Below are 18,118 nucleotides of genomic sequence, written 5' to 3' on the forward strand. Positions count from 1 at the left end.
AGAGTGTTTTGGGGCACTCTGGTCCCCCTGAAAAACCTTCCCTGGGGACCCCAAGACCCAAATCCCTTGAGTCTCACAACAAAGGGAAATAATCCTTTTTCCCTTCCCCCCTCCAGGTGCTCCTGGAGAGATACACAGACACAAGCTCTGTGAATCCAAACAGAGTGACTCCCCTTCTCCGTTCCCAGTCCTGGAAACAAAAAGCACTTTCCTCTTTACCCAGAGGAAATGCAAAATCAGGCTAGCAAATTCAACACACACAGATCTCCCCTGATTTCTTCCTCCCACCAATTCCCTGATGAGTACAGACTCAATTTCCCTGAAGTAAAGAAAAACTCCAACAGGTCTTAAAAGAAAGCTTTATATAAAAAGAAAGACAAATACATACAAATGGTCTCTCTGTATTAAGGTGACGAAATACAGGGTCAATTGCTTAAAAGAATATTGAATAAACAGCCTTATTCAAAAAGAATACAAATCAAAGCACTCCAGCACTTATATTCATGCAAATACCAAAGAAAAGAAACCATATAACTTACTATCTGATCTCTTTGTCCTTACACTTAGAAACAGAAGATTAAAAGTAGAAACTACTTCTCCAAAGCTCAGAGAAAGCAGGCAGACAGACAACAAAGACCTCAGACACAAAATTCCCTCCACCCAAAGTTGAAAAAATCCGGTTTCCTGATTGGTCCTCTGGTCAGGTGCTTCAGGTGAAAGAGACATTAACCCTTAGCTATCTGTTTATGACAGGGGGCATGAGTGCTGGGGGCATAGACTAGACCAGCCATGTGCCCCAAAGTGACGCAGGGTGAAGATGGAGTCTGGGGACACAGTGCTGAGCTGGAAGAAGTGGCTACTTTCGAGACAGGACACTCGGGCTAGGGATCCGCAGCCAAAATCGAGGACAATAACAAGCCACTGGGCCACTGTGGACTCCATAGGATGTGGCCTTAACTTCCCCTCTAACCTGCTCCCAAGTCTTTGCTATTATTGGTCTCCCTGGGGACTCGGTGTCCCATTTCCCAGCTGCTCTTGCCGTGAAGAACTCTTCTCTGTGCATGGAGCCGAATCTTTGCCTTCCTTATCTCCAGCTTGTGGCTTCTTAGCTTGCCTGTCTAATATCTTGCTCTGCGGTGGGGAGTAGGACTTGGTACAGCCGGGGCAGTGACACGCTGCGTGGAATATGGGAGATACTTCATGATATTGTAAAAGTGCACTGAATCTTGCCACATCTAGTGGGTCAGCAATCAGCGGCTAAGTTATAATTCCCTAACAAGGACCATCTTGTTGATATGTCTTGTATCACCTTTTTGTATTGTGGGCTATAGATACGTAGACACAGTATCTCTGTGTTTCTAAATGTGTGCTGTGTTGGGGTGACACCCCATATCGACTGGCATCAGCACTGCTTGGCCTGTTTGATGGCCCATCAGCTGTACAATAAACCCATTGAGAGACCAGGGACTGCACCATGAGTCAGCAGGATGTGTAAGAGGCCTGGCTGTGAATGGAGCTCTAAGGCTTTTCCGGCACTGTGGGACTTGTGTTTGGGACACAGGAAGTACCAGCCACATGGCAAAAGGAATATAAAGGGCAGCTGCATCTTCTCCATTTTCTCTTCATTCCCGCTTCTGGTGTGACTTCACTACAGCCGAAGCTCTGAACAAAGGACTGAATGCCCCATCCAAGCTGTGGGTGTGATCCAGAGGGACTTTTAAACCAGCAAACGCACTAATACTGCTAAGAACCTGAGAGACTCTGAAGTCTCTGTGTGTATGTGCAGAGCCCTGTGCGGATACACAAATGTGTATCTGTAACGAACTGGGACTGTTCTTACTGTGGTCTGTGAATGCTGAGGGAGGATGATCTGCATTGGGGGATGGGAGACTGGCTGTAGAGAGGATACCTGAGCATGTAATGTGAGAACCCAGGAAGCAGGAGAGGTGAGGTGACACCTCTGCCCGGGAAGCTGGACAAAAGGCTGGAGAGTGAAAAGTTTTTCAGGAGGTGACTGTGGAATGGAGGGAAGGACAGACAGGGCTCTGACCTTCCCCCCCCCCCCCCAAGGGGGCTGTGGTGCTCCTGGGACCCCAAGATGGACCTAACTGGGGAGGATCTTGTTTTCTGTGCCTGCAAGACCTGTCTGGGACTGTTCCTGGCGTCTAAATAAACCTTCTGCTTTACTAGCTGGCTGAGAGTCCTGGTGAATCGCAGGAAGCTGGGGGTGCAGGGCCTTGTGTCCCCCCACACTCCGTGACAGTATTCACATTTGATGTGCTGTCCGCAAAAATCATCTACACCTCTCCACATCCATGGATGCAGATCTCCCCAGAGTTGCAGGGCTCTACGCTGGGGGCCGGGCTGAGGTGCGGAGGCATCTTCCCCTGCCAGAGCCTGGTCGAGGAGAGCTACGTGAGCAGCTGTGGGGAGCCGCATGAAGTCACAGACCTTCCAAACCGCCACGGCTCTTTGGCTGGGCTCCATGCTGATCTGGCTGGGAGAGGGGAGGAGACCTGTGGATCTGCTCAGGCCCCCTGCTGAGGGCAGGAGGAGGGTACGCCACAGCTGCCTGCGCGGCTCCCCCCAACGAGGATGGTGGCTCGGAGCTGCAGCCCAGGCACAGTAAGAGCCGGGCAGGCAGCTGTGTGTAGCTGCGGCGGACCTTCCCTAAGCAGCCCCCCACCCAGTGTTCCTTCCCCCCAGCACCACTGCCCAGGGCAGGTGGAGGATCCTCCTGGGAAAATACGGAGGTATGGTAGCCCTGTTTGGTACAAAAGATACATACTGTGGCACATCCCTTAAATCGGAACTTTTTATAGGGAACCGGTGGTTAAGATTTTGGCAGCTCATCACTGGTGAGGGCCCATGACTTCTGAAGCAGGAGGACCTGACATCGTTCCCTCTGTGGCTGTGAAGCTCTGAGGGGGGTGCGCAGCATCCTGATGCATGTGCAGTTCTAGCCGACTGCAGATTTGTTCCAGTGCTGTACCTGTGTGAATACCATCAGCTTTCCCATAGCAGCACCACACTGTGAGCTGATATTTTGCCCATCTCCTGTTGCTCCGTCCTAGGTTTTCTTTGCTTTCCAGATACCGACCTGGGGGCAGGTTATGTTGGCTGTTGTCTAGGCAGAGGAAAGACATGTGACTCCTAGTTCTGAATCGCCTCTGCTCACATGCGGCCCTGCTGTTCTAATCCTCTCATGTGAAAGCTTTCATTCCACATCCTGGCACAAAGCATGTTAGTTTCTGCTGGGTTGTAAAATCACCTTGCTCCCGCGTTCCTTTGGTGCTCTGCTCCTTCAGTCTGTGTTCTGGAGTCTCTTATCCTCTCGAGCATCTCTCAATGGTGGCTATGTTTATCTCTGCTTTGCTGTGCAGTTGTCAGTCCCACGCGGCATGGGATTGTCTCAAGACACTGGCTATTCTTTTGCAGCAATTAAGTTGGGAAAGAACAGGTGTGATAAATGGGGCAGCTCCATGGGAAGAATGTGTGACTGTGACTCTCTGTATTGACCCAAGCAAATCCCCCTTGCCTTAGCTCACCGATCTCATGAGTTCCACGCCACCTCTCCCATGCTGACCGCTGTGCATCAAGTGATGCAGCGCTCCGTTTTCTGTGTCACTGTCGCGCCCCCATTTCAGTGGGTTTCTCCTGATCTGTATGAGTTTGAAGCCATCACCTGCGGGGTCAAAGCGAGTGACCACAAAGGATTGCCCCAGGTTTATCAGAGTGTCGAAGCCCGACTGCAAGTCATAGCAGTGGTGGTAATCCTGGGGCAATTTCACACCTTGCTTCTTCGCCCTCTCCCTGAGCACCAGCAGGGATCCGCTCTTCATAGCGGCTGGGGCTGGAAGGTGAAAGGTTTTGGCGTTCGTTGACTGTGCAAGGAGGGGACACACTTCATTAGGAGCATCCTTTTTATTTCCAGCCCTCTAATCTAATCTGTTACCCTGGCAATGGAGGGCCAGGGAATCTGAGTGACTAGCTCCAGACATAAGCCTGTGTATGGCACAGGATGTCTATCCCGTGGAAGTCCGTCTGTCTGTCCCTCCCTTCATGGTGTGTTCTGGAGAGTTTTGTGAAAACAGTGAACAGGATTAATACAAACAAGAGCAGCACATTGTGATAACCAGACTTCAATCGTACCAGGCACCCCAGTTCTCACCTGCGTTTTATTCATAATAATTGTAATATCTGGCTCTTATGTAGAGCTTTTTTTCATCAGCAGACCTCAAAGAGTTTTCCAAAGAAAGTCAGAAAGTCATCCTCCTTTTTTTACAGATAGGGAACTGAGGCACCGAGGGGCCATCACCTGGTAGGCCATTGCCAGAGCCGTGAATGAACCCAGGTCTCCTGCGTCCCACTCTAGTGCTGTAGCCACTAGGCAAGACTTCCTCTTAGTGCTGGTAATTACCCCAGCCCTCCCACGAGGAACCTCTGATGAGGGGTGCCTCCTTTGCAATCATCTGCTGCTCGGGTCCCAAGCTGTGCCTTACCACGGATGTAAAAGTGTTTAACTACTGACCCTCTCTGCCTCCCCACTCTGCACCATCCTTGGGGGTAAAGCCAGGGCTTGGTTCACCCATTCTCAGTGATGTCCTGGTCCTACATAGGAGCCCATCCGTCTGCTAATGGAGCAGGTGCAGTTGTTGGGTGCTCCTAGTTCAGACCTGTGTGGTTCTCTTCATTCTTAGGAAAGCCTCTCCCCTTGCTGCCTGCAGCTGCTGGGGATCTCCTCAGGCCGGGTGACGCTACAACTTGGCTGTGTCTACACAGGCGTTTTCTTGATCTTCCGCCACTGCGGCGTCAATGTTTGGAGTAACCTGCCCCACCCAGTACTGTCTCCCTGTGGTGGTGGCTGGGCCATAGAGCGAGCTACAGCGTTAGCTAACCGAGCTCTCTTAGTTTACGTAGAGCAGTGTGTGCTCAGAACCCAGAGTCACAGGTTTGGTCCCGATTGGCCAGCCAGGGTGCGAGTGCTCCAACCACCATGCTCTGAGCAGGGTTCGGTGGTGGGGTAACGCTGGAGGCTGGGTTAGATGAGGCTGAAGGGTCTCATGGCTGTAAGGGGGAGTGTTGCCCGTGGACGTGCCTGGGCAGTTCTGGCAAAGGCAGCCTTGCTGCCCGGCCTCCCTCGGGGACAAGCACAGCGGCAAAGCAATTCTGTGCAGTCGGTGTTCCTGGAGCAGGTGGCTTCGCTCAGCGCAGGCCCCCCAAGGAGCAGAGTCCTCTAGCGCACACTTGCATGCCTGGAGCTCCGCAGCCTGGAAAACGTGCTGCAGAAATGGGCTGATCCTCTGACAGCCTGTTCTCGGGCACCGAGAGAGAGTTTTGCTGCTGCTGTCAATGGCAGTGGGGTCAGGGCCTCAGCACAGAAAGGGGCGTCTGTGCAAGGGAAGGCTGGGCACTCTGAGTTGGGAGCGAGTGGGTGGGGGGCTCGGAGGAGGAGGCCTGGCTGGGATTCTGCACTGAGGAATCTGTCGGGGTGTCTGATATTGGACACTGCTAATGCAGTGGGGAGATGGGGGTTTCCTGAGAGCATCCTGTCCACTTCCCCCAGCTGCTTGAGTGAGAGTCACTGAAACAGACCCTATAATTAAAGCACCCTGCCTGTCCCTGTGACATCCTGTGTGACGTGAACTAACCCATGTCCCGTGGTGTGAGGAGCTGGAAGGAGGGCAGGGCATTTCTGGATACCAGTTGGAGAGCGGCTTGGAGGTCGGTCGAGTGGTCAGAACATAGGCCTGGGGCCAGGGATTCCCGAGTTGATATATTATTTATTTATTTTTGAAGGCTAGAAGATACCATTATGGTCAACTAGTCTGACCTCCTGCATAGCATAGGCAAGAGAACTTTGCCACCATAATTCCTACATCAAGCCCATGGCTTCTGGTGGAGCTAGAGCAGAGCTCTTAGACCACCTGTCTTGATGTAAAGACACCAGGTGATGGAGGATCCACCCTGTCCCTTCCTAAATTGTTCCAATTGTTAATTCCCCTCTCTGTTAAATTCAGATGAGAAATAAGGCACAACTTTTACTTAGCTTCAGCTCCTAGCCATTGGCTCTCACTGGCTCTTTCTGCTAGATCAAAGAGCCCACTGCTATCAAATCTCCACTAGTAGGCCCGTAGACTCTGTGATCATGACCTCTGATCCTTCTGTTGAATGATTAATTCGAGCTGCTTGACTCTCTCAATACCAGGCAGATGGATTTTCCTGACCTCAAATCATTCTCGTAGCTCTTCTCTGAAGCCTTTCTGATTTTTCCACCTCCTTTTTGAAACGCAGACCCCAGAACCATACCCAGCACTCCAAGAATGCTAATGCTGTATGCAGAGGTGACACCTTCGCCGTGCTCTGGCTTGCTGTTCCTCTGATTATATGCCCCGGGGCCGTGTTCACCCTCTTACGGCATGGCTGCGCCGCAGCTGGGCCTGAGCCTCTCAGCCCGGGCCAGCAGACTTGAGCTAGCAGGGCTCGTGCTAGTGCACTGAAAATAACGGTGGGGCTGTGGCCAAAGGGTTGGACCCACTCTGCTCGCCAGGTCCAAGGTGAGGTGGCCAGCCCGGGCCTCCGCCGGTATGGGAACGTCACAGTTATTCTTAGTGCCCTAGCACAAGTCTGTCAAGCTGAGCTGGACTGCTCACTCCAGCTGCAGCGTAGACATTCCCATAATCGTGCCGGGAGGTCACGTCCTGATCCCTGTCCCTTGACCTCTGGTCCGCGATGTTACTGAACCTCCCAGGGTCTCCACTTCTCTGCCCGTGAAATGGGAATAATTAGATCTGCCTGTTCCAAGGATCTGCTGGCAACTGTCTGCATGATTGTTACTGCAGACAGCGAAGGGGAGGCGGAGAGGAGCTGACGCTTTTGTATTTTGATCAATTAAACCTGCCTCTGATCCCATTGTGCCCCCTCTGGGTCTGGATCACATCCCAGCTTTGATCATCCAGCTCAGAGGCTGCTGACTTCAGGCAATTGAGCTTTGCAGTTCAGTGGGAGAGGATTTAGAAGGCATTTTTGCCTCCCTCCGCCCCTGATGGGATGGACAGAGAGAAGGTGAAGGAAATTTAACTCCAGGCACCCTATGGTAAGGATGTTTTTATTGCTCTGAGCCGAAGAGCCATTGACGGACCATGTGACTTGTCCGGGGATCTTGGCTTCTAAGATGCTGCAGCCATAGGCTGGGTTTTCATCAGATCTCACGAACTAAGTAGTCAGGCAGGATCAACAGATGGGCAGGAAAATCCAGGTGCTGCAGGGTGCAGTGTTGGGGATTCAGTAGGTGGCACTCTTTCACTAGAATCTGTAAAAAATAGTGGCCCAGCATTGTCGCAGGGGGTGCTGTCCTGCTGACCTTCTTAAGGACTCAAATATCCCACTTCATGTTGTTTTTCCAAGAGTAGAGATGTTGGCTCCAGTGTCCTGGCGAATATCTTATCTAGTGATATGGGACTGCATCCCACCTCGCAATAACTACCCCTTGCCCCACCTTCAGTGCGGTACAGCATTCTTCGCTTCCTGTCCTAAACGGCTCCGTAGCTTCTGCGCTGTGTTGCTAAACAGCTGTCACCTTCCTCCCCAGAGCTGGCTGCATTTCAGTGGTGAAGGAGGAGATCTCTGCCTGTGCACAGCCTATGAAGCGCTGTGAGGCACAGGCGTTCTATATCCGTCAGTTAGTATGCTGAGAAATGGCGCTCTCTGTCAGCTCTTAAATCAAAGACTCCAGCTATATGTTATCGTGTGGCATTGGTTTCCACGTTGAAGCCCATTTTAATATCCTCTGATCATAGCTGCTACATCACTGATCTGTGGGGATTGGGGGAGGGCATCCTTTGGGAGGTAGTGCTGCTCCGTAGCCAGCTGTCCATCTTCAAACCTCTTTAATCTAATCTCATCCTGTCAGACCCTGTTGATGTTTCTCATTTATGGTGAGACTCGGGACGAAACAGCTCCCGGTTCCTTTGCCAGAGACTTTGCTGCATCTGACGGCAGTTGAATAGGGCCTGAGGGAGGCAGTGCAATACAAACCTCATGACACAGAGGGAGCTACAGGCAGCGGGAGAGACGCACAGTTGCCTCGAACCCAGTTATTCGTTTGTGCAGTGCCTGAAACCAGGAGGCCCTGGTCAGTGCCTGCAAGAGACATAATGGTTCTGCTGCTGGCTTGATTGACTGAATCTTGCAGTGTTGTAAGGGGGGGCGGGATTTAAATTGGTAAAACCCCTGGAAAGGGAGGCTGGGCTTCAAGGGGGCTAATCGACACAGGACATCTGTGGGGGAGACTGGTTTAAATAACCACTTACCTTGAGGTAGCCCGCTTGGCGGTGCAGTGTGTTCTCGATTCAAAACGTTGATTAAGCCAGTGACCTACCTTAACGACAGTTGTACTCTGCAAGTGGGTGCTATGCCTGGAGGTGCCTCCCAGCCCCCGTCCCATGAGATGGCTCACCCCTGTGTAGCACCCATTGGGTGAGATGTATGTGCCTCTCCGAAAGCTTCTGGAAGGAGTAACGGGGGTTAAATCAGCTCTCCTCATGCCGTTTATCTGCCGTGCGTATACGACACCCATTGCCACTGTACTGGAGCACTTCACAATCTTCAGTGCATGGGGCAGAGCACTGTACAGATGGGGAAACTGAGGCACGCAGCGTCTAAGTGACTTGCCCCTGTCACAGAGGGAGAGCAAGGCGGGGACATAGGAGACCTGGGTTCGAGTCCTCGTTTAGTGCCTAACCCCTGGGTCGTCCTTCCTCTCTGATCTGCTAATATTTCCCTGCCTTCGCAGGTCTGTGCCCCGAACAGCTTGTGGTCCATGGGCCAGGCCAAGCTGATCCTGTAGGATTCCAGGCGCCAACCAGTGGCCCTTCTCGCATGTTTCAGGTTCTCACTTGGTCTGTCTCTGCAGTGCAGGATGGAGTGCAAGGACATTGCCGCGGAGACGCTCTATGACGTGCTGCACGACATCGAGTACCGGAAAAAGTGGGACACGAACGTCATCGAGACCTTCGACATTGGGAAGCTGACGGTCAACTCGGACGTGGGCTACTACGCCTGTGAGGAGCTGGGGGGAGCAGGGCTGAGTCCCAGGGGAATAGAGCCGCCCCACCCCCCAATCGGTGCAGCAGTTGTACTCAGCGGCTGCTGTAGAGGATGGGGCTGGTTAGCGGGGTGCTCTGGAGGGGCTTGAAGTGGGCGCTAGCACTGGAGCACCAGGCTGGGCACAGGGTTCGGACAGCGTCGGGTCAGTTCTCTCTCTAGTGGGCCTGATCCACTGCATTTAGTGTGAACAGAGCCCACAGCAAGGAGGGAGCGGGGCCAGGGACACTGAAGGGGCAGCATTGTCCTCTGCTGAAAGGCTGGAGGTGGCGGCAAGGGATCTCAGACGATGTGGGGGGGTTAGTGGTGTGGGGATGTGGGACCCGAGCATCGTGAGGAGAAGCCCAGCATAAATGCTTAGATAAAGAGAAGGTCTGGGGAATGTATTAGAGTGGGGGTGATGGGAGGGGGGCAGGGAATGGATACTAGCGTGGGGCTGACGGGGCGGGGGGTGGGGAATGGATACTGGGGAGGCTGATGGGGCGGGGGGCTGGGTCCTGGGAATGGATACTAGTATGGGGCTGATGGGGAGGGGGCTCTGGGACTGTTTACTGATGCAGAGGACACCCTGCTCTCTCCCCTCACTCCTGGGGAGTGGGGAGGGGAAGTCTGTCTTTTTTTTTTTTTTTTTATTCCAACTCAAGAGCCAAATCCCCTTTCTTCTTCCCCATCTCCCTTCCCAGGGAAGTGCCCCAAGCCCCTGAAGAACAGAGACGTCATCACCCTGCGGTCCTGGCTGCCCATGGGGGCCGATTACATCATCATGAACTACTCAGTCAAACACCCCGTGAGTGCCCTGCCCGCCAGGGGGCGGGATAGACTGAGCTGGGGGATCGGAAGGGATCAGCTCTGACTGTAACTTACCTGCAGCACTGGCTCAGTAGGACACAGGAGGCCACAACTCCACATGTGCCCCAGAACCACAGGCTGAAACCCTGGCAGGGCGACTCTGCACAGACATTAAAGATCCCATAAGGCCAGGGGGTTGCCCCACAGTGCCCTGTCCCCTCCTTGCTGTTGTGCAGCAGGCCAAGCGCTGCCGGGGCCTTAGCACACTAGAGATGGCTGCATATGGGGCTGAAAGGAATCCCAGAAACATCAGCTGTCCTAGCAACACTGTGGTCACCCAGGACTCTCATAGCCAAGAAGTCTTACTCACTAGGGTCATGTGGAACCTCACAACAGAGCTAGAGCTCGGGTCCTCCTGCACGAAAGGATGGCTCAAGTGACAGGCTTAAGGGAGAATCTCCGTTAGCTCCTATATATATGGCCTCTGACACACAACTGGGTGCTCTTACCCTGTCCAGTAGAGGGCAGTATTGCACAGGCATGCACACACCGCATCAGTTCACCTCACTATTAGCATAACAACAATGCAGGTGTAAGCAGCGGTGCTTGCACTACCCACAGTGCCTTGCAGTGCACCATTGTTCTGTAGAGAGAGGCTCTGTGGTGGGGCACGGGGTTAAGTCGTGCAGTAGGCTTTGATCTCTGCGTGTCTGGATTTAATGGTCTGCTCTCGGCTTACTGCCCTTTATGATCTTACTGTAGATCATAAAGCCAGCAGGAAATCTGCCCCCCTTGATCCTAACTGCTTTGGAGAGGCCAAGCCGGTGCAGCTGTGGGTAAAAACGGAGGCCCCATGGCTCAGCTATCCAGCAGCGCTATCTCTTCCTTGCTAGCCAACGCTCTGAGTTCTACATGGAGTCAAGCCACAAAACTGGAATTTGTCTCTGGAGTACCCCAAAGTTGGGAGTTCTGGGCTTTTGCTCCAGCCCATGCTATAAAGACACAGGATCTAATCCTGCACCCCCTGATTTCAGTGGTAGAGCTCCCGTCCTCTTCCACTACACCCAGGACCACCTGCTAGGCCTGGAGTGTTTGGGTTCTGGTTGAGCTAAGGCCCCTCGAGTATGGGCAACACGTGGTGAATGAACACCCCTGTTTTGAGTTGACCCCACTGGGAGGCAGCTCCCCCTAGCTCTGGGGGTGGGGGGGCTAGGCGTGGGCTGCTGACCAATGGACCTTCTGGCTAACCAGCTGAGGGTGGGTTATCCAGTCCCTTCCTTGTCACAAACAGCCTGTTTCTGTTCCCCTTCCCCACTCTCTGCAGAAATACCCTCCAAGGAAAGACCTGGTGAGAGCAGTGTCCATCCAGACGGGCTACTTGATCCAGGGGAGAGGAGTCAAGAGCTGCTCCATTACCTACCTGGCCCAGGTTGACCCCAAAGGTAATCACGCGGCCTGGGGCCTTCCAGGCTCCGAGGGCTGCAAGGCTGTTTCTCTAGGGACACTATCAGAGCCCTTTCCCCATCACTTTCCATTGCTCGTGGGTCCAAAGAGCTGTAACCACATCACCTCGTCCCATGAGCTCCCCATTCATTTCAGGATCTCCGTCTGTCACTAACACCCTCACACACACCTCGCCAGTGTGTGTGGGGGAGTCGTGCCATCTCTCGTGCAGCTCCCACCCTCTGCAGAAGTCTCCCTGTATCTCTAATCAATTCTCCCTCTTGTCAGAAAATCTTCCCTGGTCTCTTAGGATTACTTCCCTCCAACCCTTTCAGGGTGCCGTGCGGCCGAGAGATGCTCTGCAGAATATACACTTCTATTGCACTCAGCCTAATAACCCTAAAGCCTTGCAAGGCCTAGGGGACATGTGCAGGGAAGCTGAGAGCAGAACCCTGCCAGGTCGCAGATCTCAGACAGAAATCTCAGCTGTACGTAGAATTGCCGCTAGCTGAGAAGACTCTGCTCCCTCCTTAGCAGTCTCGCCTCTTTGGGAGGAGAGGCCTTTATCTGTGGGAAGCTGCGGAATAAACTGCATCGCTGAGGCCCTGCTGTAGCACCCTCCAGTGGATCACTTGCGCGGTGCCATCTTTTCAAGGAAAAAATGGATTTTGAGCAGCGTCAAGGAAATGCCGTGGGTGGGAGATCCCAGGGCCCTGCCAGGTGCAGACTGCGGCTCTGTTTAGAGCGAGGGGCTCCCTTTACAGCAGTGCTCAGGGAGATCGGCAGACCCCAGCCCCCTGCCCCTCTCCTGCATGCTCTGGAATGCTCACTCCGTCTCGGACTTACTCTGCCATCTACGACCTCTTCGTCTCCTGACCTCGTCCACCTCCCCATATGCTTCCTCCACTGCTGCTTGCTCTCAAGGTGGTCTTGACCTGTGCCATCCCTCAAGCAGACTTTCCTATGAATGACTTCTCCCAGAATGGCTTTCTTCAGACCCCAGTAGCATTAAGGGCTGGAAGCAGCTCACTGCCACTACCTGGTGAGGTGTGTTACAGGTGCCCCTTGGTGCTGATCCACAGAGGAAATGAGTCTTCTACAGCCCCAGTTACAGAGCTTCAGTTCATTAGCTCAAGCAGTAGCAGCTTATGCTTCTAGCTTCGGAGGTTCGTGGTTCGATCCCCGGTGTGTTGGCCAAACTGGCGGTCTCCTCCAAGTCATTTGGGGATGTGCTGTGAGGACTAGCTGCGGTACCAGGTCTCTGCCTCATTCTTCTTGTCTCTGTTTTGTAGGTTCTTTGCCCAAGTGGGTGGTGAACAAATCATCTCAGTTTCTAGCTCCAAAGGTAAGCGTCCCACTCTGGCCTGGCTGTCGATTCTAGCCCATGTTCACGTCTCTCGCTGTAGGCAGCGGGCACTTTCCTGGGATAATCTGAGTTTCTGGCTCTGGATTGTAGTTGTCACATCCACAGACCTAGCAAATGTGGCCAGCTGTAAGACGCTCTCAGGTTTTCGCTATCACATGGTTGCTTTGGTTTGCCATCAGCCCAGCACTTAATGCATTAGCTCAGGTGGTGCGGCTGTTTGGGAATCTGTCACCTCCAGCCTCTGCCTGGAACGTTGTCAGAGAGTGATGGATGGTGGCAAATGGAGATACCTGCTACTGACGCACAGTTTCATTAGAGCCCCAGTGATTTCTGCCTCTTGGCTCACTGACTTTGCTACCTTTTGCGGTAGCTGCCATCCATCATTTCTCCAAAGAGCAGATGAAGAGGCCATTCCATCATAGTCTATAAGTAGCAGCCCAGGGAGAAGATGCCAGGTGTCAGGGTGTCTTTATCCCAGCAGACCAAGGCACGATAAGATCCAGAGGCTGGCAGCTGAGATTAGAAAAAATCCCAGAGGGAAATTGGAGATCTCTAAGAGTGAGGGTCACGGACCACTGGAAGTGCTGCTCTGGGGCAGTGGTGAAGTCATCGTGTGGCGATGGGGTGGGGTGACTTTCTAAAAGAGGGTCTAGTTCAACCACAGGTTCTTGGTAAGGGCAGTTCTGGTGACATGGGTGGGGTAGAAGGCAGATTGCGGGGGGTTAAGGGAACTTGATCAGAGTTCCAGCCATAGACACCCATGGGACAGGGCTGCCTTCAGAGTCCGGTTATGCTTCTCCCTAAACTAGGATGAGACCCCACTGCCCAGTTCACATAGGTCACCCAATGGGCTTCAATCCCCGCCCACTTGGGCTGGGGAGGAGTCGCTGACGTGCCAGCGACAGACTGCAAATCCCTTGAGTTGTATTGGTGCATTCGGTGTTGCTTACGGGCCTCCGGAGGCAGGCGTGGGCCTCCTGCGGTCTGTCATGGACTGCGTCAGGCTCGCTGGTCAGAGCGGTGCCTCGCGGATGGGCTCGAGGCGACAGGGTCGATTTTAGTCAGCCACGCTGCCCCTCCTAAGTCAGGGTTGAGGCCCACGCTGGCTGCAGAAAGCATCCAGCTGGGAAGATGCAGCCGTGATGTAGCCTTCTTGACCCTGTGCTGGTCCCTAGTTGTTTCTTAGCCTTGGCTCTGACCAGAGGCCACTCTAGACAATCCGCAGCCCTCAGCAAAGCTTGAGTGCACTCCCCATAGGCCTAGGCTGGCTGATTGGACCCGGAAGACCCTCCATCACAGTGGAGGGGCAGCCACCCCACACTTGAGTAGCATCCAGTGGCCCAGTCTGCCACCCTAGGTGCAGATGTCTCATTCGGTGATGGCTCAAGGATCTCTGACCTGTCTCCCGCCTTCTCTGCCCGCTCCCCCAGGCCATGAAGAAGATGTACAAAGCCTGCCTGAAGTACCCTGACTGGAAGCAGAAGCACAACCCTCACTTCAAGCCCTGGCTGTTCCCCGAGCAGAGCGCCCTCCCCACCGTGGCGCTCTCGGAGCTCTCCATCCAGCACGCCGACTCGCTGGAGAACATTGACGAGAGCAGCCTGTCCGAGACCAAAGACGACAGGGGCGAGGGCAGCGACGAGGACAGCGTCAACTGAGCCGCCCTCGCTTCCCCCACCCCAGCCCCTCACCCCTCCGCACCCGCCCAACAGGGTTTATTTTGTCTGTGTATCCAGTGCAGGTCGTGTAACACGCTCCCCCACCCCATTGCTCCCCACAGTGGCTAACGGCTGCTGTTAGGACATTTCTCAAGCAGGCCAGGGATTGGAGAGGGACTGTCCCGCCTTGGATGCCAGAAATCTGGATTTCCCCAAGGTCAAGCCCTGCTAGTACCTTAGGCCTGGACACTGAAAGGTATAACTCCCACTGGGACTTAGGTGTCGAATACCTTTCAGGGTCAGGGTTCAGTGGGAACACCAGCGCTCTAGCACCGAGCAGGATGGATGGCCCCATAGCTTGAGGGGAAGCTTGTCTCTCTCTTCTGCCTGAGGAGAGCAGGGTGCGGGGGGAATCTGCGGCACTGCAGAAGTCCCCATGGGCCAAGCGATATTCAAAATCAACCTCGTGGGGCCTTCTGGGAGCATGAGCCACCTTCCCTGGTCTGCCTGGCACTGTAGGCTGGGCGCTGCCTTCTCAGAGGGCAGGGGACTTTCAACGGGTGCCAACGCCGTCAGCATTCAGGGAGAGTCACTCCCTGCAGGGAGCGGGGAATGGAGCCTGTGGCAGGGGAGGCTGTCAGGCATAGTTCCCCCAAGGGAGGAGGGCTTGGGGAAACATCTTTTGGTGAAAAAGATGTCTGAAGCGGGACTGGCTCTCCCGGAAAGTCGCATGCTCCCCATGTCGTTAAATGGCTGTCGTCTCTGTTTTCTTTGTTCTCCTGTAACGGTTAGAACTGCCTTTTTCTGATTGGGACCAGTTTACGGACCCATCTCCCTAGGGGTGTCCCCTGCTGCTTTGGGACTCTCCAGAGAGGGTGGGACCCCTAGGGGCCCCTGGGCTCTCCTGTGAGAGGGGACCCAGAGGTCTTGACATCTGAATATTTTCTCTGCGCTAGAATTAGAGGCCTTGGATCTGGATTTTGAAGCCAGTTTCTTGAAAGAACTCCTTGAAAACCCCATGTTCTGTTTCATGGGGGAGAAAAGGAGATTTTGTACCTTGTACTGGAGCAGTTTATTTAGGAATAAAATGAATAAATCAGGCAAGCAGGCTGGCTCGGCGTTTTCCTTATGGCTTGGTTGCCACCCGTCGGGCCCCTTGCATCATCAGACCCGCTGCCTTCTCCAGCCGACCTGGCAACTAGCCCCAGGTAGAGGTGACGGTGGATGGCGATGTGCTCAGATTATTGTCCAGCTGGGTCAAGAAGCTCATGGAAGGGGAGTCTCTAGCTGCCTGCCTCTGCTTGACTTCACTCTGCTCTCCAATGAGTTCTCAGGCAGGGCCGGCGCTTCCATTTAGGCGACCTAGGCAGTCGCCTAGGGCACTAGGATTTGGGGGGGGGGGGCATTTTGCCACCTTCGGCGGCAATTCCGCGGCAGGGGGTCTTTCCGCGCTCTGGGTCTTCGGCGGCAATTCTGTGGCGGGTCCTTCACTCGCTCCGGGACCTGCTGCCAAAGTGACCCAAAGACCGGGAGCACGGAAGGACCCCGTGCCGCAGAATTGCCGCCCACCGGGAGTGCGGGAAGGACCCCTGCCTAGGTAGGGCCGGCTCCGACCAGGAGGGCGGTAGGCAGCTTCGGTGGACCTCCCGCAGGCGTTCCTGTGGAGAGTCCGCTGGTCCCGCAGCTCCGGTGGAGCATCTGCAGGCACGCCTGCAGCAAGTCCACCGGAGCCGCGGGACCGGCGAGCGGCAGAGCGCCGTGCTTGGGATGGCAAAATGGCTAGAGCCGGCCCTGCGCCTAGGGCACCAAAAACCCTGGCGCTGCTCCTGGTCTCAGGCTGGATTGTGCCACCCTTGGCTGTGGATTTTATTAGCTATGACTCACCTGAAGGCTTTCCCTGCCCTTGGTTGCACGTTCCCTACAGGTGCCAGGTTCCCATCCACTTGCCTCTGGCCCAGAGTTCTGGCTTTGGAAATGGGGATGCTAAGATCACCCACCCTGCTGAGTTTCATTGGGATTCAAACCTTCCCCTGCTGTGGTTACAACCTGAGTCACACGGCGCAGAGCTAATCCAGACTGAGGTCTGCTGGGCCCCCCGTTCCCTGCCCCCTCTTCCACTGCAAACACCTTCACCTGCCCTGGCGCTTTGGCTGTTCCCGATCTCAGCTTTGTAGTCACAGCTGACGCCCCAGCTGTGCATCAGACCAAGCATAAATGAACAGGAGGCAGCAGGCACTGGCTGGTAAACATCGGTGAGTAATTAGACACATGGGGGGATGGCATTATTCTTTGGGAGATAGGAGTAGGGAGCTAAAGCCAAGTCTCTGGTCAACTGGGACAGATGCCCAGGAAGGGGGGAAGCTGTGATCTAATCTAGCCAGACCTAGAGTGCAGCTAACTCTGCTATGTTGTTTGAAGCAAAAATTTTTTTTTTTCAGTGCACTGAAGTATTCCTGTGATCAACCGCTGTACCTGTCCAGCTCTGAATGCGCAGGTCCCTAGCAGCGGGAGGCAAAGGGAGAGGAGGAGTAAGGCGTAAAGTAAGCTGTCACGGGATAAGAGAGAAGGTCCTCTCGTGGATCAGTAACTGGTTAAAAGGCGGGAAACGAAGGGTAGGAATAAATGGTCAGTTTTCAGACTCAGAGAGGTAAATAGCAGTGTCCCCCAGGGGTCTGTTCTGGGTGCTGTTCAACATAGTCATAAATGATCTGGAAAAAGGGGTAAACAGCGAGGTGGTAAAATTTGAAGATGATACACAATTGCTCAGGATAGTTAAGTCCCAGGCAGACTGCGAGGAGCTAGAAAGGATCTCTAAAAACTGGGTGACTGGGCAACAAAATGGCAGATGAAATTGAATGTTGATAAGTGCAAAGTAATGCACACTGGAAAACATAATTCCCACTATACATACAAAATGATGGGGTCTAAATTAGCTGTTACCACTCAAGAAAGATCTTGGAGTCATTGTGAATAATTATCTGAAAATATCCACTCACCGTGCAGTGACAGTCAAAAAAGCGAACAGAATGTTGGGAATCATTAAGAAAGGGATAGATAGTAAGACCGAAAATATCATATTGCCTCTATATAAATCCATGATACGCCCACATCTTGAATACTGCGTGCAGATGTGGTCGCCCCATCTCAAAAAAGATCTGTTGGAATTGGGAAAGGTTCAGAAAAGGGCAACAAAAATGATGAGGGGTTTGGAACAGCTGCTGTATGAAGACTGGTTAATAAGACTTTCCAGCTTGGAAAGGAGATAACTAAGGGGTAATATGATTGAGATTGTCATAAACAGATAGTTAAGGGTTAATGCCTCTTTCACCTGTAAAGGGTTAAGAAGTTCACCTAGCCTAGCTGACACCTGACCAGAGGAACCAATGGGGGGAACAAGATGCTTCAAAAGGAAGGAGGGAAGTTTTCTTTGTTTAGTCTGTTTTTCAGTTTCAGCCGGAATGGAAAAAGATCAAGGAAGCAGCCTCTTATCAGAGTAGTAAGTTTTAGAAAGGGATAAATAGGTTTATGGTTATTTTCCTTTGTGACTTTGTCTTTGTGCAATTAGAGGAATAATCAAATTGGGAATTCTTTTGTGTACAAAGTTTTTGCCCAGGGGAACATCCTGTGCGTTTTGAATCTGCTGTCTGAGAGAGTAGCTGGTCTGCTAATCTCTCCCAGAGGGTTTTTTTTTCTTTTACCTTTCTTTTCTTTTAATAAAAAGTCTTAATTTTTTTCCTTGTGTTAGAATCTAAGGGGA

The 18,118-nt window shown here is 53.2% G+C and overlaps 1 protein-coding gene across 1 annotated transcript in view; it reads left to right on the top strand.

The window, feature by feature from the left end:
- The window catches only part of STARD10 (StAR related lipid transfer domain containing 10), a 53,646-nt gene extending 38,181 nt beyond the window's left edge, over positions 1-15,465 (top strand). The window contains exons 2-6 of the mRNA XM_030556444.1: positions 8,915-9,062; positions 9,789-9,892; positions 11,219-11,336; positions 12,630-12,682; positions 14,134-15,465. Of these exons, the coding sequence (XP_030412304.1) occupies positions 8,915-9,062; positions 9,789-9,892; positions 11,219-11,336; positions 12,630-12,682; positions 14,134-14,361 (651 nt within the window). The 3' untranslated portion in view covers positions 14,362-15,465. The remainder of the gene's footprint in view (positions 1-8,914; positions 9,063-9,788; positions 9,893-11,218; positions 11,337-12,629; positions 12,683-14,133) is intronic.
- Positions 15,466-18,118: the final 2,653 nt, after the last annotated feature.

The sequence above is a fragment of the Gopherus evgoodei genome, chromosome 1, assembly GCF_007399415.2.
Source record: "Gopherus evgoodei ecotype Sinaloan lineage chromosome 1, rGopEvg1_v1.p, whole genome shotgun sequence".
NCBI classification, from domain to species: domain Eukaryota; kingdom Metazoa; phylum Chordata; order Testudines; family Testudinidae; genus Gopherus; species Gopherus evgoodei.